At 39.9% G+C, this 22259-nt stretch overlaps 1 protein-coding gene across 8 annotated transcripts in view; it reads right to left on the reverse strand.

Moving 5' to 3' along the window:
* The window catches only part of CPEB1 (cytoplasmic polyadenylation element binding protein 1), a 105717-nt gene that overhangs the window by 65458 nt on the left and 18000 nt on the right, over nt 1-22259 (reverse strand). For 5 of the 8 annotated variants that reach the window (XM_058427650.1, XM_058427649.1, XM_032175563.2 and 2 more), the window contains exon 2: nt 19139-19313. In XM_058427650.1, the coding sequence (XP_058283633.1) occupies nt 19139-19313 (175 nt within the window). Of the gene's footprint in view, nt 1-15517; nt 15594-19138; nt 19314-20324; nt 20518-22259 lie in introns of those variants that run through there. The other 3 variants (XM_058427651.1, XM_032175559.2, XM_032175561.2) reach the window with 3 other exon arrangements.

The raw sequence follows: 22259 nt of genomic DNA on the forward strand, positions 1-22259 counted from the left end.
ATGAAAATAATACAAATTAAAAGGCCACAAAGAATGTTGTTCTTACCAAGATTCAGCTATCTTGTTTTTATTTTTTAAACAAATACTCCCCAGATTTCTGCAAGCTTTTGGTTTAATTTCCAGAGTTCTGACAAAGTTTATTGTGACAATTTTTTGCTAATGTTCTCATTGGCTTTTATGTGGGAAGAATTGTCAGAGGTCCTTATTCTGCCATTTCACTAATATTACCCTGATCATTGATTATTTTCATTTATTTATTTAATGTATAGAACAAGATGACAGTATCAGGAAGGAAACTGTATACTTGAACACTATAAACCAACTAGAACAGACACAAGATATTTCAATCAACAAAAGAAGAATACACAATCTTAAGTGTATATGAAATATTCTCCAAGACAGACCATATGTTAGGCCACGAAGTCTCAATAAATGTGAAATGGCTGAAATCATATAAAGTACATTCTGCAACCACAAAGGAATAGAATTAGAAGTCAGTAACAGAAGGAAAATTGGAAAATTCTCAAAACATGTGGAAATTAAACAACATACTCTTCATCAATGGATCAAAGAAGAAATCATGGGGTAATGAGAAAATACTTTGAGATAAAGAAACACACCATACTAAAACTTACGGCATGCAATGAAAATAATACTTGGAAAGTTGTAAAATCCTATGTTAAAGATTATGCCGGATGTCGTAGCTCACACCTGTAATCCCAGAACTTTAGGAGGCTGAGGTAGGAGGATCACTTGAGCCCAGGAGTTTGAGACAGCCCAGGCAACATAGTGAGAGACCCCGCCTGTACAAAAAAAATTATAAATTAGCTAGGCATGGTGGTGCACAACTGTAGTCCCAGCTGCTCAGGAGGCTGAGGTGGGAGGATTGCTTGAGCCTGGGAGGTCGCAGCTGCAGTGAGTTGTGATCACGCCACTACACTCCAGCCTGGGCAACAGAGCGAGAGCCTGTCTCAAAAAAAAATAAATAAGTAACAATAGTAATTAAAAATCAATAACCTAACATTCTACCTAAAGAAACTAGAAAAAATAAACACAAAGCAAGTAGAGGAAGCAACAAAGAATAAAGTCGAAATAAATAATGTCTAGAAAAACTATTAAAAAAACCCAGAAGTTGGTTCTTTGAAAAAATCTGCAAAATTGATAAACCTTGAGCTAGATTAACCAAGAAGAAATGAAAGTGGGTACAATACTACCAACCTTACAGAAAGAAAAAAAGAATATAAATTACTATGGGCTGGCTGCGATGGCTCATGCCTGTAATACCAGCACTTTGGGAGGCTGAGGCGGGTGGATCACCTGAGGTTGGGAGTTTGAGATCAGCCCAACCAACATGGAAAAACTCCATCTCTACTAAAAATACAAAATTAGCCAGGCATGGTGGCACATGCCTGTAATATCAGCTACTTGGGAGGCTGAGGCGGGAGAATCGCTTGAACCTGGGAGGCGGAGGTTGCGGTGAGCCGAGATCGTCCCATTGCACTCCAGCCTAGGCAACAAGAGCAAAACTCTGTCGCAAAAAAAAAAAAAAAAAAGAAAAAAGAAAAAAATTACTATGAATAATTATATGCCTGCAAATCAGAAAACATAGGTGAAATAAACAAATCCTACAGCCACAAATTACCAAAACTAACTCAAAGAAATAGACAATCTGCATACACCTTTAATGAACAAAAAGCCTGTTTTAGTCATCAACAAACTTCCCAGAGAATAGTCCAAGACAAGAAAGCTTCGCTGGCGAATTCTACCAAAAACCTAAAAAAGAATAAATACCAATTATTCACATGTACTTTTCCAAAAAGCAGATGAGGAGGGAACACTTTACAACTCAGTCATGAAGCAAGTATTTCCCTGATACCAAAATCAGGCAGAGACCACAAGAAAAGAAAATCACAGACCTATCTGTTTATTAATCTAAATGCAGTGGCATCTAAGATGGATTACACACTATGACCAAATGGGGTTTATCCCAAGAAAACAAGGTTGGTTCACCGTAACAAAAAAAAAAAAAATCAATAAAATATAATATTAATATAACAAAAGTAAAAAAAAAAAAATCACATGATCATCTCAATGGACACAGACAAGTATCTGATGAAAATCCAATACCCTTTCATGATAAAAATATTCAATAAACTAGGAATAGAAAAATCCTCAGGCTGGGCCCGCTTGCTCACGCCTGTAATCCCAGCACTTTGGGAGGCCAAGGCGGGTGGATCACCTAGGTCAGAAGTTCGAGTCCAGCCTGACCAACATGATGAAACCCCATCTCTACTAAAAATACAAAAATTAGCCTGGCATGGTGGCGCGCACCTGTAATCCCAACTATTCCGGAGGCTGAGGCAGGAGAATTGCTTGAACCCAGGAGGCAGAGGTTGCAGTGAGCCAAGATCATGCCACTGCACTTCAGCCTGGGGGGACAGAGTGAGACTCCAGTCTCAAAAAAAAAAAAAAATCCCCAACTTGATAAAGGGCTCCTACAAAAACACCCACATCTAACATCATATTTAATGGTGAAAGAAGTCTGCTCTCTTCACTTCTATTCAAAACTGTACTGAAGATTTTAGCTAGCACAATTAGGAAGGAAAATGAAACAAACGGCATCTAGATGGAAAAAAAGGTAAAACTATATAGATGATACACCCAGAAGGCATGATCTTGGATGTAAAAAATCCTAAGAAATCACAAATACACACAAACATCTATGTACAAAAACCAGCTCTATTTCTAACACTAGCAATGAACAATCTGAAAATAAAATTAACAGTTTGACTTACAATAGCATTAAAAATAAATATACTTATGAATAAATTGCAAGACTTGAACACTGAAAACTAAAAAATCACTGAAATAAATTAAAACAAAGACATCCCCGATTCATGCATTAGAAGACTTAATATTGTTAAGATGGCAATAGCAGGCCAGGCAGAGTGGCTCATGCTTATAATCTCAACGCTTTGGGAGGCTGAGGCAGGAGGACCCTTTGAGGCCAGGAGTTCAAGACCAGCCTGGCCAACACAGCAAGACCCCATCTCTAAAAAAAATAAAATAAAATAAAAGTTGGCCAGCAGCCACGGTGGCACACGCCTGCAGTCCCTGATACTCAAGAGGCTGAGGCAGGAAGATCACTTGAGCCCAAGAGATCGCGTCTCAAAGAAAAAAAAAAAAGAAAACCCCAAAAAACAATGATCTAATAATTTTCATCTCAGTAAGTTTAAAAAAAAAACACAGTAAATCAAACCCAAAGAAAACAATAGGAAAAAAAATAAATGACACATAAAAGAAATGTGTAACAGAATGCGGGGAGTCAAAGCCAAAAGTTTATTTAAAAAAAAAAAAAGATTAGTAACACAGACAAAAAAAGCAAATGTAATGTTAAGAAATACTGGAAACTTTGTAATCCCAGCACTTTGGGAAGCCAAGGTGGGGGGATCACGAGGTCAGGAGATCGAGACCATCCTGGCTAACACGGTGAAACCCCGTCTCCACTAAAAAAATATATACAAAAAATAAGATAAAATAAAAGCTGAAAATTCTAAAACATCAGAAGAAGCTTTTACATAAACATTTATGCCAATGATTTGAAAATTTAAATGAAATGGAGAAACTCCTAGAAAAACACAACTTAGCAAAACTTAGAAGACGGAATAGAATTTTGAGACGGGTGCGGTGGCTCATGCCTATAATCCCAGCACTTTGGAAAGCTGAGGCGGGCGGATTGCCTGAGGTCAGGAGTTCGAGACCAGCCTGGCTAACATGGTGAAACCCCATCTCTACTAAAAGTACAAAAATTAGCCAGCCATGGTGGAGCACCCCTGTAGTCCCAGCTACTTGGGAGGCTGAGGCAGGAGAATCTCTTGATCCCAGGAGGCAGAGGTTGCAGTGAGCTGAGATCATACTATTGCACTCCATCCTGGGTGACAGAGCGAGAGTCTGTCCAAAAAAAAAAAAAAAAAAAAAAAAAAACCACAGAAATTTGGATAATTGTATTTTAAAAACTGGGTCAGGCATGGTGGCTCACACCTGTTAATCCCAGCACTTTGGGAGTCCAAGGCGGGTGGATCATGAGGTCAGGAGTTCAAGATCAGCCTGGCCAAGATGGTGAAACCCCATCTCTACTAAACATACAAAAATTAGCTGGGCAGGTGGCAGGTGCTTGTAATCCCAGCTACTCAGGAGACTGAGGCAGGAGAATCGCTTGAACCTGGGGGATGGAGGTTGCAGTAAGCCAAGACTGCACCACTGCACTCCAGCCTGGGCAACACAGTAAGACTCTGTCTCAAAAAAAAGAAAAAACAAACAAAAACAAACAAAAAAACTGAATCCACATTTTAAAAACTGTTCCTCAAAAAAACAAAAACAAACAAAAACACACTCCAGGCCCAGGAGGCTTCAGCAATGAATTATACCAAAATTTAAGGAAGACTATTATAAATTTCACACAAGCTCTTCTCAAGAACAGCCAGGAAAAAAGAAAAAAACTTTTCAAGAAGCTAATGATTTGCTTCAAGAAGCTAACGACTCTGACACCAGGGATATTTTAAGGAAAGAAAATTACAAGCTTATCTCTTATGTGCATAAATACAAAAATCCTAAAGACAACATTTACAGACGAAATCCAAACAATATACTAAATAAAATATATTATGAACTTGAGTTAATTCCAGGAACACAAAGTTGGCTTTACTCTGGTATTCTTTCCTGAATGTTATTCCTACATCTATAGAATAAAGGAGAAAGTTAAATGAATAGATGCAGAAAAACTGATGTAATTTAATAACATTCATGATTTTATGTTTTGTTTCTTTTTGGAGACAGTGTCTGGCTGTGTCACCCAGGCTGGAGTGCAGCGGCACGATCTTGGCTCACTGCAATCTCCGCCTCCTGAGCTCAAGCGATCCTCCCACCTCAGCCCCAAGTAACTGGGACTATACCACCACACCGGCTTTTCGTACTTTTGTACAGATGGGGTTTCACTACATTGCCCAGGCTGGTCTCTAAGTCCTGGGTTCAAGTGATCAGCCCACCTCAACCTCCCCAAGTGCTGGGATTATAGACATGAGCCACTGCATCCTGCAGATTTTCTTTTTTTAAAAGCCTCTTGGCAAAGTCTGAAAAGAACTTTCTTAATCAGATAAAAAACATTCGCAAAAACTTCAGCATATTTAAAGGAGAAATGCTGAGAAGTTCACTCACAACCCCTCCCCTAAGACTGGAAACAAGTCCCCCATGGGAGAGAGACACTCACCCTGGATGAGAGCCTGGAACTCTACGACCCCACTCCCCCCGCCCCCCACCCGGGACAGCCCGGGAGGCTGCCAGGAAGGGACTGGCCTCCTTGGGAGGCTACCAGGATCCTCTTCGGCCTCGCTGCTTCTGAGTCCTTGCCGGCACGCCTCCCCCAACCAGTGGCCTTGCCGACGCCTGGGGAAGCCCACCAGGAGAGAGACACACACCCTGGGTGGGACCCTGGGGCTCTAAGACCCCTACCCGGAACGGCCCGAGGGGCTGCTGGAAAGGGACTGGCCTCCTTGGGAGGCTCCCAGCATCCTCTTCGTCACTCTTAACCATATAAAAATATGGGTCTTGCTCCCAGGCTGGAATGCAGCAGCATTATCATAGCTCACTGAAGCCTCAAACTCCTGGGCTCAAGTGACCCTCCCACCTTAATCTCCCAAAGTGCTGGGATTACAGGCATGAGCCACTGCACCCAGCTGTAATATTCTGTTTCTTGACTGGGTAGTGGTTACGTGGGTGTCTGCTGTATAACTGATTAAAATATACAGGTGTTTTATTCAAGTTTCCATATATTCTATGTTTAACAATTTGGAAAAGTCCATCAAACTAGTCCAAGAATTAAACACAATGATAATCTAAGTAATCAGTAAAAATTACTGAAATCTAAATAAATACTGATTGTGTACACATACACACACACAAAACTGCAAGTAAATTCCTAGATATTATCGGTACCAAATGTGGGGGGGAGTACAATTTGAACACAAAATGAGGGCCTTTTTCAGCTTAGGCACCCAGTTTGAGAGAATGTATTCATTAAGCCATTGTATAATGTTATGTAACATGCACCAGGCCCAATACTGAGGATTAGAAATCCAATTATTTCAAAAGATCATTAAAAAAAGAAAGAAAGAAAAGAAACGAAACCCAAGGATATTTAAGACCTAGTCCTTACATATTCTTCAAGAGACTTACAGTCTAAACAGAAAACCTGGTTCAACTCTTTAAAACATAAATGTGTGTGTGTGTATACATATATGACCTCAGCCAATGCTCTCACAACTACATCTTTATATACCCACACTATCACAATCACTATCACCATTTAGTAAGTGCAGTTCTATGCATCATTGTAGATAGTATTCAATATAAATCTTATTTAAGCTTCACAAAACCCCTACAAATGGGTACTATTTCTACCTATGTGTCTAAAGAGGAAATTTAAACTCAGAGTGTAAGCCAAGGTCACAGCAAGTAAGTAGCACGACCAGAATTTGTTCTCAGGTCATCTGCATTCAGAGCCTGTACCCTATCTTTGTTTGGGTTTATTATGAAATGGACAAACAATGTTTTTTCAAAACTGTACCCTATCGTCCCGTTTTAAGAATGTATATGTTTACAACACCACATGATGGATCCACAAATAAACAGGAAGAGCCAAGAAGGACCTTGCTTCATCTCACGGATTGACAGACTACAGAACATTGGAGGCAGGACAGTGTGATAAAGTTTCTGAAGTGACAACCAAGCCAACCTTGAATAAAATAATTTTTTCTAGGAAGACAGTCAATTTAGTTGTCAACTATGTAGCAGAAAAGCATTCATTGCACAACTTCATCTAAGTCAATGATTTTAATTATATAATATGCATGGAATGTCAAGAAACAGCAGACAGAATGGCATAAAGGAAAAGAACCCTGGGACACAATTCTAGAAACTTACTCTGGGTTGATGCCAGATCATATATGCTACACGTGTTATTTTAACTTCAGAAAATATTTTATAATATAAAGAAAACAAAACCAAGTTGGATTTACAGCTATATCAACTGGAATTTTGAAGTATGACAATATCTAGAGTCTACATGGAATGTGCCTGAAAACTCATTAAATCCTAGCAGGATTATAAACTGGTAAATGCACTTTGAAAAAGTACCCAGCAACTTGAAGTGTGAAGACAGTATACCAAACTCTGCAATTAACTTCTAGGTACATACTCAAGGAAGCTCTTGTGATGTGGGAACAGGAGACATAAACAAGGATGTGCACCAAAATACTGTTTATAACAGCAAAAAATATATATTTACCTAAATACAGCAAAAAATATATACCTAAACATTTACCAAGAGGAATATTGTATATATTTATGTAAAATATTACTACAAAGCAATTAAAATGTATTGATTTTACTTACAAATAACTATCAATATGTACACATTATAAATATGATACATGGAAAAAAGCAAATGCCAGGAAGATAATGTCATATTCTTTGCATAAAGATTTAAAACATATGACAATTAGGAGGGGGCATGAGGGGTCTTCTTAGTTGCTTATATCATTCTATTTCTTGATTTGAGCTTGAGAGCCTGAGTGTATTTGTTTTGTGACAATTTACCCAGTTATATACTTTGTGCATTTTCCTCAGTGTATCTTTTATTTACATAAAAATGTAAAATGATGTTTATGGACATACACAGAGAAGTATAAAAACACAGACGGAAAGGAAATACACCAACTTCAGGAGAGTTATCTCTAGGAAATGAGGAAAAGAGTACACTTAAGTGCAAAATTTTTATTTGATGTTTATATTGTCTGAATAAAGGTCTGAATCAAACATATCAAAATCTTCACATTTGTTAAAGATCGGTGGTAGATACATTATTTTATGTTCCTCTTTTTAAATTTTTTTTTTTTTTTTGAGACGGAGTTTCGCTCTTGTCATCGCCCAGGCTGGAGTGCAGTGACACGATCTCAGCTCACTGTAGCCTCCACCTCCCGGGTTCAAGTGATTATCCTGCCTCAGCCTCCCAAGTAGCTGGGATTACAGGTGCACGGCACCACGCTCAACTGATTTTTGTATTTTTAGTAGAGTCAGGTTTTCACCATGTTGGCCAGGCTAGTTAAAATTTTTAAAAGCAAAAAACCCTATAAAAGCAAATATATGCATTTAAATCCTACCATTCAGAGATAACTATGTTTACAAAGGTAAACAGCTTTGAGACATAACTGACATATAAACTGCATGTATTTAAAGTGTAGAATTTGATATGTTTCAACCTATGTATACATACCCACGAAACCATTACCAAAAGTCAAGGTAATAAACATATCCATCTTCCCCAAAAGTTTATTTATTTCATTATTTGACCACTTATCCTCAAATTCTGCCCCAAAAGTTTAATGCCCTTTTGAAATCCTTTCCTACCTACCTCTGAGTCCTCTTGCCCAGGCAACCACTGATCTCCCTGCTGTAACTAGAGGTTAGCTGGCATTTGATAGAATTCTGTGCAAACAGAATTATGTAGTATATACTCTTTTGTCTGGCTTCTTTCGCTGAACATAATTATCCTGAAATTCATCCATGTTGTAGTAGCATCAATAGTTTATTCCTCTTTACTGCTGAGCAGTACTCCTTTGCATTTGTTTATCCATTCATCTATTGATGGACATCTGGGTTGTTTCCAGGTTTTGGCTATTATATATAAAGAGGCTATGAACATTTGTGTTAAGTTTGTATATGGATAAATGGTTTCATTTCTCTTGAGTGTGACCAATACTACTCAAAACTGTCAACATAATCGAAAATAAGGAAAATTTGAGAAACTGCCACAGTCTGGAGGAGCCCACATGATGACTAATGTGATATCCTGGGTGGGATCCTGGTACAGAAAAAGCATTAGGTAAAAACTAAGGGCCGGGCGCGGTGGCTTATGCTTGTAATCCCAGCACTTTGGGAGGCCAAGGCAGGCGGATCATGAGGTTAGGAGATCGAGACCACGATGAAACCCTGTCTCTACTAAAAATACAAAAAATCAGCCGGGCATGGTGGCGGGCACCTGTAGTCCCAGCTACTCGGAGAGGCTGAGGCAGGAGAATGGCGTCAACCTGGGAGGCGGAGCTTGCAATGAGCCGATATCGCGCCACTGCACTCCAGCCTGGGCAACAGAGCGAGACTCCGTCTCAAAAAAAAAAAAAAACTAAGAAATCCAAATAAAATACAGACTACAGTATCAATACTGCTTCATTAGGTGTGACAAATGCACAATACTAACGTAAGATGTTAGCAAAATAGGGGAAATTAGGTATAGGATATACAGGAATTCTCTATGCTATCTTTGTAACTTTTCTATTAATTGTTATTAATTCTATTAATAACTTGTAACTTCTTTGTAACTTTTCTATTAATTGAAAGCTATACTAAAATGTAAGCTTATTAAAAAAAAAACAAAGAGTGGAACCACTGGGTCTTACAGTAGGTAAACATTTAATCTTTTAGGACACATGCACACGTATGTTTATTGTGGCACTATTCACAATAAAAAGACTTGGAACCAACCCAAATGTCCAACAACGATAGACTGGATTAAGAAAATGTGGCACATATACACCATGGAATACTATGCAGCCATAAAAAATGATGAGTTCATGTCCTTTGTAGGGACATGGATGAAACTGGAAAACATCATTCTCAGTAAACTATTGCAAGGACAAAAACCAAACACTGCATGTTCTCACTCATAGGTGGGAATTGAACAATGAGAACTCATGGACACAGGAAGGGGAACATCACACTCCGGGGACTGTTGTGGGGTGGGGGGAAGCGGGAGGGACAGCATTAGGAGATATACCTAATGCTAAATGACGAGTTGATGGGTGCAGCAAACCAACATGGCACATAGATACATATGTAACAGACCTGCACATTGTGCACATGTACCCTAAAACCTAAAGTATAATAATAAAATAAAAAACATAAATAAATAAATAAAAAAAGGAACCTGACAAACTGTTTTCCAAATAGTTGTACCATTTTGCATTCCTATCAGCAGTTTGACAGTTTCAGTTATTCAACATATTCAACATATTCAACATCCCTGCCAATTCTTGGTAAGGTCAGTCTTCTCAATTTTAGACATTCTAAGAGGCAAAAACACTTTTTGTGTATATTTTGTCAATATATATATATTGTATACACACATATATACACATATGTATATTCTGTCTCATATACACATTGACAAATGCACAATACATATGTATGTATATATGAGATAGAATATGTATATTCTTCAAACAAGATCAGCAAAATCAGACTTCTTGGTTCCTATAGGAAATTGGCAGTTGCCTGGATCCAAATCTCTCCATATATCCTCTAAAACTCACAGATGAACAAAAGCAATAAAACTAACTCACATCTCAAAACTATAGACTATTTGGGAGACAGGTTACCACAAACAATTCGCACATAAGAGGGACTCAAATGTCAAAAACCTGAAATATCTACTTCTGGAGCCAGCACTAGATAGGGCTGTCACAGCAGCAAACAAACAGAAAATGGCACTAAAAAACAAACAAACAAAAAACTCCTTTACAGTAGCATTAAATACCATCAAAACCTAGAGATAAACTTGAAGAATCTGCAAGACATCTACAAACACTAAGAAAATTTTTAAAGACCAGATAAACAAAGGGATATATCAACTTCTTGAATTGGAAGACTTGTCAACATATCCATTATCCAGAACTTGATTCATAGGTTCGACGCAATCCCAATCAAAATCCCAGTAGAACTTTGTGTATGTGGGGCGGGGGATGGAGCTTGGACTGATGAGCTGAATCTATAATTTATATAGAAATGTGAAGATCCAAGAAAAGCCAAGAATCCAAAAAGACAAAGTTGAAGGACTTCACTACCATCAAAGCCTATTATAAAGCTACAATAATTAAGACACAAGGACAGATAAATAGATCAATGGAAGAGAAGAGAGTATCCAGAAACGGAACTGTACATATACTATGGATGCCTGATTTATGAGAAAGGCAACATGGCAATACAATTTAAAAGAATCTTCTTTCACCAAAATGATGCTGAGTCAACTGGCTATCCACACAGAACAAAATTAATCTTCCCCCTCTATCTTATACCATGTACAAAACAAAATTCCAGATGGGTTGCCAATCTAAGTGTGAAAGGTAAAACAACTTTTGAAAAGAAACATATACTACCTTCATGACCTTGGAATAGGCAAATATTTCTTAAACAGGTCACAAGCATTAAACACAATGGAATAAAGTCAGTAAATTACACTTCATTACAATTTAAGTTTTCTGTTATCCAAAAGACACCAATTAAGAGTACAAAGACAAATCACAGACTCGAAGAAAATAATTGTAATACATATTTCAGACAAAGAACTCATATGTGGCCTATATAAAGAACTGCTACAAGTAAACGAGAAAAAGGTAGATAACCCTAAGAAAAATGAGTATAAGGCCTGAAGAGACACTTCAAGAAAAAGGATATCCAAAGGCCAATAAACATGAAAATGTGCTAACTTCATCAGTCACCAAGGACATGAACATTAAAACCACAACAGATACTGCTACATACGCCCCAAAATGGCTAAAATGAAAGACAATACAATTATTGATGAGGATATGAAACAACCCAAACCATCGCACACCACTGGAAGTGTAAACTGGTATAACCACTGAGAAAAACTGGCAGCATCTCAAAGATAAACATATGTATACCCTATGACCCAACAATCCCTCTCCTACGAAGATAACCAAGAGAAATTAATTCACCAAAAGATAACAGCAGCACTATTCACAATGGCCCCAAACTGGAAACAACACAAATGCCTATTAACAGTATAATGAATAAGCACTGCTACATTCATACAATGGAATACTGTAAAGCAACAGGTATGAATGACCCACAACTAGCTGCAACATGGATGAAACTCACAGCTAAAGAGTACATATCTGGGCCGGGTGCGGTTGCTCACCCCTGTAATCTTAGCACTTTGGGAGGCCGAGGCAGGCGGATCACGAGGTCAGGAGTTTGAGACCAGCCTTGCCAATATGGTGAATATGGCCAGTATGCCTCTACTATGTCTCTACTAAAAATACAAAAATTATCTGGGTGTGGTAGCGTGTGCCTGTAGTCCCAGCTACTTGGGGGGCTGAGGGAGAAGAATCCCTTGAACCTGGGAGGCAGAGGATGCAGGGAGCCAAGATCGCACCACTGCACTGCAGCCTGGGCGACAGAGCAAGACTCTGCCTCCAAAAAAAAACAAAAAGGGTACATATCTGTGATTCCATTTATGTAAATTCAAAATCAGGCACAATTGATCTATGCAATTAAAACTCAGCATGAACTGGGTGTGGTGGCTCATGCCTATAATCCCAACACTTTTGGAAGCCAAGGCAAGGAATTTGCTTGAGCCCAAGAGTTCAAGACCAGCCTGGTCAACACAGCAAGATTCTGTCTCTACAAAAATTTTTAAAAAAATTAGTTGGGCATGGTGGCACATGCTTGCAGTCCCAGCTACTCAGAAGGCTGAGGCAAGAGGATCACTTGGGCCCAGGAGTTCAAGGCTGCAGTGAGCTATGATCATGCAACTGTTCTGCAGCCTGGGTGACAGAGTGATACCCCATCTCAGAAAAATAAAAAGTTAGCATAACAATTGCCCTTTGTAAATTAGAGACTGAAAGGACTGCAAGGGGAATTTTGGTATATTCTTAATTTTTGCCTCTACATGTGACTAGTTACACAAGATGTGTTCAGTAGATAAAAATTCAGTGAATAGTACACTCATACTTTTCTGTAAGTTAACTTCAACAACACAAGTTAAATCGTTATCACTTAACTGTTACAGCCACATAGTAAGGTTCCATAAAAGTTTACTTTGTGGGAAACAAGACTTCATGAGAGTAATTTCAATCATTTCCTGCAAGATGGGACTGAATGTATTAAACTTTGTTTTGGAATAGCTTTTCAGACAATTTGGTGACGATACGGTTTATGATCCAGTACAATAAGAAGTGAAACCATCTCAGTCAAAAATTCAACATTAGTCATGCCAGTAATCCCAGCAACTTGGGAGGCTGAGGCAGGAGGACTGCTTGAGGCCAGGAGTCTGAGACCAGCCTGGGCAACACAGTGATACCATGTCTCTCTCAAAAAAAAAAAAAAAAAAAATCCAGGCCAGGCGCAGTGGCTCACGCCTGTAATCCCAGCACTTTGGGAGGCCGAGGCGGGCAGATCACCTGAGGCCAGGAGTTCAAGACCAGCCTGACCAACATGGAGAAACCCCGTCTCTACTAAAAATACAAAATTAGCCGGGGGTGGTGGCACACGCCTGTAATACCAGCTACTCAGGAGGCTGAGGCAGGAGAATCACTGGAACCTGGGCAGAGGTTGCAGTGAGCCAAGATCCCACCATTGCACTCCAGCCTGGGAAACAAGAGCGAAACGCCGTCTCAGGAAAAAAAAAAAAAAAAAGAAAAAAAAAAAAAAAAAAAATCTAACATTGGGCTACAACTATACAATTCTTTGGTCCTACATTAAAAGTCAGCAGTCTATTTAGGTCTGGGAGCTGCTTACATGGTTGTGTTCAGTTTGGGAAAGTTGGAGCTCTTCGCCTATGATACAGCATGTACTTTCCTGTATGTGTATTATATTTCAGTTTTTAAAAACTGTTAAATCAACGTATCAGTCCTAAACCTTACCTAGGACTGCTTTGGCTAATCAATTCCCTTCTAAACCTCCAAGCTATTTTAACTGGTTATTGAGAAATGGCATCTCGGTGAGTTAATATGAAACTGTTCCTCTAATCATTGCCTCCATCCTAAATATTGTCTCCCTACCCATATAGCAGTTAAGACATCCCTTAATGATGTTTCACCACTTTTCACATCTTTACAGACACTGTTACTAACAACTCGATGCATTAATGCTTAAATCACATGTCCATTTGCAGCCCATTTTCTCCATTCCTCACAGATTCCAAAAGGTCTATGGCTTAAAGGACTAGGGAATGTGGAGACGGCCCTTTAGGTGGCAGGCACCCCTGTCATCTCCACTAGACAGTTGGGGTAGGAAATCCAGCTCTGGCCTGACCTTCTAGCCCCACCCTAGCTCCTGCCACCCATCATGCAACAAGGGCCTTCTTGGTGGGGTACTAGCCCAAAGGCTCAGGCCTTTGCAAAACCCTCTTAAACCACAGCAAGTCACAACTTTCTTGTATATAAACGGGCAATTCAGATGCTCCAGCTACTCTCTTTCCCCGCCCCGCCACATCTCTCTCCAGAGTCGCACTCTATCACCCAGGCTGGAATACAGAGTGCGACCTTGGCTCACTGCAACCTCCGACTCCCAGGTTCAAGCAATTCTCCTGCCTCAGCCTCCCAGACTACAGGCACGCACCATCATGCCCGGTTAATTTTGGTATTTTTAATAGAGACAAGGTTTCGCCATGTTGGTCAGGCTGGTCTCAAATTCCTGACCTCAAGTGATCTGCCGGCCTCGGCCTCCCAAAGTGCTGAGATTACTACAAGCATGAGTCACTGCACCCAGCCCACATCTCTTCTTCATTAATCTCTATTCAGTCAGGGACAGACAGCAAGTCAGCTGCCTAACCAGGGGTTCAACCTTGTCTTCTTTCTTGGAAGCATTCTCCATCTATACAAATACTTCTCTTGGAAGACCCTCTTGCTTGGCTTGAATGACAAAGCCACATCCTACCCTACCCTCCTCCACGGATGGGGAGGGAATCACTTCAAATGCTACCCCCTCCTTATGTGATCCTCTTTATAAGCCAGGGAAGGGTTGAGCTAATGTTTGTGGTAGGAGGGACAGCTCTGTGACCTTTTGGTAAGCCCTGGCAGGAGGTATCTGGTCCCACCTCTTAGGGATTCTCATTATACCACAGGTCACTTAACAGCTCTTTATTCTCAGCTTTGGGCCCTAATGGCCAATTCTGGGGCAACAGAAAAAAAATAATCTACTCAAAATCCAGTTAAGACTAAAGCAATTTTAATTCTCTTCAAAGCCTATTTCAAACGCTGCTTTAACCAGAAGTGTTTCCTAGTTCTCAAACCAAACCAACCTCTCCCTGACCCTAACACAGCACTTTTCCAATGATGCTTTATCAAATGGGTTATGCATGCAACTAGCAATGTGAAACACTGTGTTAGGAAACACACCATTTGAAAATGTATTACAAAACGTTTGTTTTAGAAGAACTAGTGAGGAAAAGTATACAGAAAAAAATTACCCAGCCAGGTGGGGTGGCTCATGCCTATAATCCCAGCAGTTTGGGAGGCCAAGGCAGGTGGATTACTTGAGATCAGGAATTCAAGATCAGCCTGGCCAATGTGGTGAAACCCCATCTCTACTAAACAAAAATTAGCCAGGCATGGTGGGGCATACCCGTAATCCCAGTTACTCAGGAGACAGGTAGGAGACTCACTTGGACCCGGGAGTTGGAGGTTGCAGTGAGCCGAGATCACGCCGCTGCACTCCAGCCTGGACAACAGAGCGGGAGTCTGTCTCAGGAAAAAAAAAATTACCCATAATTTTTTTCTGCTATTACCCACCTTCACTGTCACATTTCTATCATTCCAGTGTTTTTCTATGCATATATATTTAAGGCCATTCTTTTTACACTTTGCTTTTTTACATTTTGCTTTTTTATACCTGTCTTACACTTTGCTTTTTTTCATTTCAGACACTGTAGTTATCTTTCTTGCCATTAAGTAGTCTTCTATAAACATTATATTTATGGTACATGATATTCCATGGTATAGCTCTCCTATCATTTACTTAACATTCTGTTGCCAAATTGTCCCTAGTTATAATGCTGTCCATAAACGATCTTAGGTTTTCATAATTCTGATTACTTCCTTCAAGGAACAAAATTACTTTTGATCAGAAGCTACAAGTTTGGGTTATTTAAGGTTCTTCATAGAAAAATATATATCCTAGTTTACTTCCTCATTAATCACAAGGTTGGTATTTTTGCTGGTGAACACAGAAAAAAATGCTCTCTGTTGTAGGCCAGGCATCCTTGTTTCACCATTCGAGAATACAGGCCCACAGCCCTGAGGTGAATCACAAGTGGAAAGCAGAGAGAGTTCACCACACAAGGGAGGGGCTGGGTATATGTGAAGGGCTCAAGAACATCAGCTACCTTTGACAGAAACCTTTCCTACAATTCCTTGAGTTCCCTTAAAACTGCAGTAATGTCTTAACATCTGAGCCCCATAAGAAACCTGTGAGGCAGGCTGAGCAGGTACCATTCTGTCCTACAGCTGGGAAAACTGACCTCTTTATCTCACTGCCCAGGGTCAAGCTTAGAACCCAGGTTTCCCAATTTCCTCAAGATCTTCCTCCTGCTTCTCTTAGAAGGTTCTAAGAGGCTGAGAAGGAGATGAAGAGCCCGAGAAGTCTTTCACTTGTACTTCGGCTACTGACCCTGGGCAGAGTATAATGGTTAACAACATCCTCACCAGACTCTGGCATCTTACCAGTGAAGTCACTGGGCTCCCTGGACAGTTGCAAACATACACTCCTGAAAGCTCCTCTCCCACCAATCATGGGTCCTTTCCCTTAAGTCCAACCCTAGTATTAGCTGAAAAATATTTTCCTGTAAACTAGAAAAGTTTCCAGCATCTCTGAAACAACCCAGTGAGGTTTAAGTCATTGTTGAGTGTCATATTTTTTTTTTTTTTGGCGGAGGTGGGCAGGGGTCCTGCTCTGTCACCCAGGCTGTAGCACAGTGCCACGACCACAGTTCACTGTAGCCTCGACCTCCCAGGCTCAAGTGATCCTCCCACCTCACCCTCCAAGTAGCTGCAACTAGGTGCACACCCCACATCCGGCTAATTTTTCTATTTTTTTTGTAGACGGGGTTTCACCATGTTGCTCAGGCTGGTCTCAAACTCCTGGCTTCAAGTGATCCACCTGCTCCAGCCTTAATTACAGGCTTAAGTCACCACACCTGGCCTGTCATTCTTACTGGGACATAATACACACAATTTTCTCAAAGGAGAAAAACAGAACATGTATTAGAACTAAGAAAGATGACTCCCTGAACTTTTAACTCAGCGTAAACTAAAAGAGAATTGGGCTAGCTCATGACTTACATTTTTCTTTTGTACAAGTCAGAAGACACTAAAACCACCCTCACCCCCAAGTATGCCCTTCTCTCATTTGCCTTCCTGTACGACAGAAGCAAATGCCACAAGTTAGTCACTCCCTTAATATGCCTCTCCCTCAAACATTAAGCTATTTAATGCTCACATACTCCTGCATTTTTGTGGGAATTATTTCTAAGGCCAAGTTAAAAAATAAATAAAAGAATTTACAACTAAAAACAGTAGTTGTCCTTTGGTGTACGTAGGGAATTGGTTCCAGGACCCCTAAAGTATACCAAAATCCGCACTCAAGTCTCGCAGTTGGTCCTGAGGAACCCACCTGTACCAGAAAAGTCAGCCCTCCACACATGTGGGGTTTACATCCCTTGAATACCACATTTTCCAGCTTTGGTTGAAAAACATCTGCATATAAGTGGACTTGCACAGTTCAATGTAGTGTTGGTCAAGGGTCGACTGTAATTATCAGTCCTTGTTTTGAGAATCCCCATTGTTGCTAATTGTTTTCAAGGTCCATTTTTAAAAATTAAACATATATTCTTTCATCTAAAACAACTGAAACAGGCCAGGCACAGTGGCTCACGCCTGTAATCCCAGCACTTTGGGAGGCCGAGGTGGGTGGATCACCTGACGTCAGGAGTTTGAGACCAGCCTGGCCAACATGACGAAACCCCATCTCTACCAAAAATACAAAAAATTAGCCAGGAGTGGTGGTGGGTGACTGTAATCCCAGCTACTTGGGAGACTGAGGCAAGAGAATTGCTTGAACCCAGGAGGCGGAGGTTACAGTGAGCTGAGATGGCACCACTGCACTCCAGCCTGGGCAACAGAGCTAGACGCTGTCTCAATTTAAAAAAGAAAGAAAAACAAAATATAAAATAAAGGCCGGGTGCAGTGGCTCATGCCTGTAATCCCAGGACTTTGGGAGGCCAAGGCAGGCAGATCGCAAGGTCAGGACATCAAGAGCATCCTGGCCAACATGGTGAAACTCTATCTCTACTAAAAATACAAAAATTAGCTGGGCGTGGTGGCGCATGCCTGTAATCCCAGCTACTAGGGAGGCTGAGGCAGGATAACCGCTTGAACCAGGGAGTCGGAGGTTGTAGTGAGCCGAGATCACACCACTGCACTCCAGCCTGGCGACAGAACGAGACTCCGTCTCAAAAAAAAAAAAAAAAAGAAAGAAAAGAAAGAAAAAGAAAATATAAAATAAAATAAATAACTCAAACCCAAAACACTTCAACATTCTTATAATGGGTTGCAACTCCCACAAAATGAAACACCATTAGGACATCCACACCTCTTGGAAAGAGTCAACTTCAGGAGATGCTGCCCTCTATCTCCACTATTCCTTGGAGTATCCAGTAGATCATAGAAACTAAATGCATGCTGACTCATGTTTAAAAGCTCTTAAAACATTCGAGAGCTACACTGTCCAGTGCAGTAGCCACTAAACACCTGAAATGTCCATGTTGAGATATGCTTGTAAAATCCACACTGGATTTTGAAGTCGTAGTACTAACAAAAAAAATCTCATTAATAGTTTTCTTATTAATTAAATGTTGTCATATTATAATATATTGGGTTAAATAAAATATTAATTTCATCTGTATCTTAATTTTAACATGGCTACCAGAAAATCTGTAACATATGTGATTCACATTATATCTCTTTATATAAATACTTGTGTAATCTGTGACCTGTTCTTTTTTCCCCAACCTTTCTGTGTATCATAAAGTAGGTTTACACATCCTAATCAAAGGCAGTCTTCACCCAGAGAGGGATTCAATCCATAAACTAAACCACGAAAAGGCAAGTACTGCCGGCAACTCAACATTGTTCTTCACAAGCTTTCCAAGGAAGACCTCTTACATGCACTACCTAGTAGCAGATCTGTACAGATGCCTACCACGTTCAAGTTTTCAAACCTAAATCACCTGGCAAATGATCATGAATTCCTCGGTTTACAGGTGTAGTGCAGACTCTACTGAAATCCAGAGAATTATCCAATATGGCATTTATCCTTCGAAAGATATTGGCATTACTACACGTGGAGAGAGCAGGTGCTTCCTGGTTGTCCCAGCAATCTTTTATCCTTCCTGCTTCTTCTTCCTAGACAAAAAAAAAAAAAAAGATATTTAGGTTTTCTACACTCCTTTATGACCCCCTTTCTCTCCACATTATGAATTAGATAAAGTAGGAAGGACTTAAGTATCTTCTTTATACATTAAAACACTTAGTGAGTGTTTACTATGAGCTAAGTACTCCGAACTGTAAGAAAAAAATACCAAAATATTCTTGGCCAATTCTTGGAAAAATTTCCACAAAGGATATTATTAAGGAAGAGAATCAAGCACCAGGATTTAAGGCAAAAAGGGGTAGGCTAACTCTACTAGTTTTCTACAAATATAGACAGGTTTATGATTAGGATTGCCTTTATCTATAAAGCTGCTAACCTCTGGGCCTTAAGGGAAAAGGTAAACACCAGATGCCAGTCTTTCGGTTGTACAACAAGAAGGTCTGGACAAGAACCCTTTCTCTGAATTGGTTCAATTGATATTTTGTTCCTGAAGTCAGAAAGTAGCTTGCCAGTAAAGGACTTTTTTAATATATAAAAACACTTAATGAGTGTTTATGATGAACGAGGTACTCAGAAGTTCTTTTAATACTGGACAATGCCCCTGGCCACCCAGAATGCCATGAATTCAACGACAAAGAAGTATACATGCCCCCAGATACAACATCTCTAAGTCAGCCTCCAGATCAAGGGGTCATAAAGACCTTTAAGGATCATTACACATGCTACTCTATGGAAAGGATTGTTAATGCTGTGGAAGAGAACCCCAACAAAGAGAAGGTCATGAAAGTCTAAAAGAATTACACCAGTGACAATGCCATCATTGTTACAGAAAAATCCATGAAAGCCATCATGCCCAAAACAATAAATTCCTGCTAAAAAAAAAAAAAAACTGTTTCCAGATGTTGTACATGACTTCACAGGATTTACCACAGAGCCAATACAGGAAATCATGAAAGAAACTGTAGATATGACAAAAAAGGTTGGGAGTGAAGATTTCCAAGACACGAATCTTGGAGAAATCCAAGAGTTAACAGACACCATACCAGAGGAATTAGCAGAAGACAATTTGATAGAGATGAGTGCTCCAAACCAGTGCCAGACAAGGAAGACGATGTTGAAGTAGCAATGCCAGAAAACATATTGACATTAGATGATCTGGCAAAAGGGTTCCGATTATTCAAGGCTGCTTTTGACTTCTTTTACAATACGGGCCCTTGTATTACACAGGCACTGAAACTAACACAAATGGTGGAATTAGGATTGGTACCACGTAGAAACATTTTTACAGAAATGAAAAAGCAAAAAGTCAGACAAATTATTTCTGTAAAGTTACACTGACTGTGCCAGCTTCTCCTTCCATCCCCTCCACATCCTTCCACCTCTGCCACCCCTGAGACAGCAAGACCAATCAATCCTTCCTCTTCCTCAGCCTGCTCAACGTGAAGACAGTAAATATGAAGGTCTTTATGATTCATTTCCACTTAATGAACAGTAAATACATTTTCTCTTATGATTTTCTAGTAACATTTTTTCTCTAGCTTACTTTATTGTAAGAATACATTATAAAATACATGTAACATACAAAATATGCGATCAACTGTTTATGTTATTGGTAAGGCTTCCCGGTCAACAGCAGGCTATTAGTTAAGTTTTAGGGGAGTCAAAGTTAAACACAGATATTTGACTGTGGGGGTTGGCCCTCCTAACTCCCACACTGTCCAAGAGTCAACTGGACTAAAAACCAATGAACTGTACGTTAAAGGTGAACTTTAGGGTATGTAGACTTTAGGTCAATACAGCTGTTTAAAAATTTTCATTCTGCCATTTATTGGCTGTGTGATATCACAGTTACTTAACCTCTATGCCTCAGTTTCCCCATTTGTGAAATGGAAAAGGGATACCAACTTTTTGATGACATATGTAAAGCATTTTGCACGGCATACAGTAGCTGCTAATTTGTATCCACAAACATTAATTATTGAATACAAGAGAGGTAAGTACCAACAGTGGTAAAACCACCCAAACTGATTAAGTTATACAACTCTATGTGGTCATTATTAGTACATGCAACTTTATTAACTGGCATGAGAAGATGGGTAAGACATTACTGAATGAAAAAAGAACTCCTATATATACATATATAAAATCATGAACCCTTACACCAAAACTATTCTTTTGGTATTCCCTATCTTGGTAAATAACACTACCATCCACCAGATGCCTAAAGCAGAAATGTAGGTACCATTCTTCACTCCAGTCTCCCTCACTCTCCATAGCCAATGCCCAACATAAGAAGCAATGAAATATTGGTTGACAGATTGAGTTTTTTAAGGGGAGCCTGCCTCATCAATTCTATTATCCTCAATTATCTTGGGGAAAACAAACAAAAACAGACCAAGTAAGGAAACTGGCACTTAATATCTCATAAGCTGGTCACGTCAAAACAAAACAAGAAGAGGCCTGATGTCATTTTGTTTGGCCTACTAAAATCCAAGTAAGCATGAGAATGACCAAGAGCATTTACAGTTTTATCAACTCTGCAGGATGACCTTAAAAGGACAAACTTGAGCCTCATATCAGCCTCAAGTTCTTGAAAAGACTGGTACCCTCTGCAAACTGTGAAGACGACCAAAATACACAATCCTGCAAGGTTGTTTTCCCAAGCTCTCTAGAGTGGTGCCATTGAGAACTGTTAAATCCAGTGACACACAAGGCCCTTTTCACAGCTGTAGATTTCTAAGCTGATTCTCAATTTCAGGAAGGCAACTTCACGAAAGCTAAGATGCAAATATTTATAACCTGCAGAGAGGAGGTCTCGCTGTGTTGCCCAGGCTGGACTTGAAACTCCTGGCTCAAGTGCTCCTCCCACCTTGGCCTCCCGAGTAGCTGAGACTACAGGCACGTGCCATTGCCTGGCACAATCTGCATATCTTAAGGCTACATGCTTCATTCTTCACTGCCTAATAAACATTAGCCGA

Source organism: Hylobates moloch, unplaced genomic scaffold (assembly GCF_009828535.3).
Source record: "Hylobates moloch isolate HMO894 unplaced genomic scaffold, HMol_V3 SCAFFOLD_14, whole genome shotgun sequence".
Taxonomy (NCBI): domain Eukaryota; kingdom Metazoa; phylum Chordata; class Mammalia; order Primates; family Hylobatidae; genus Hylobates; species Hylobates moloch.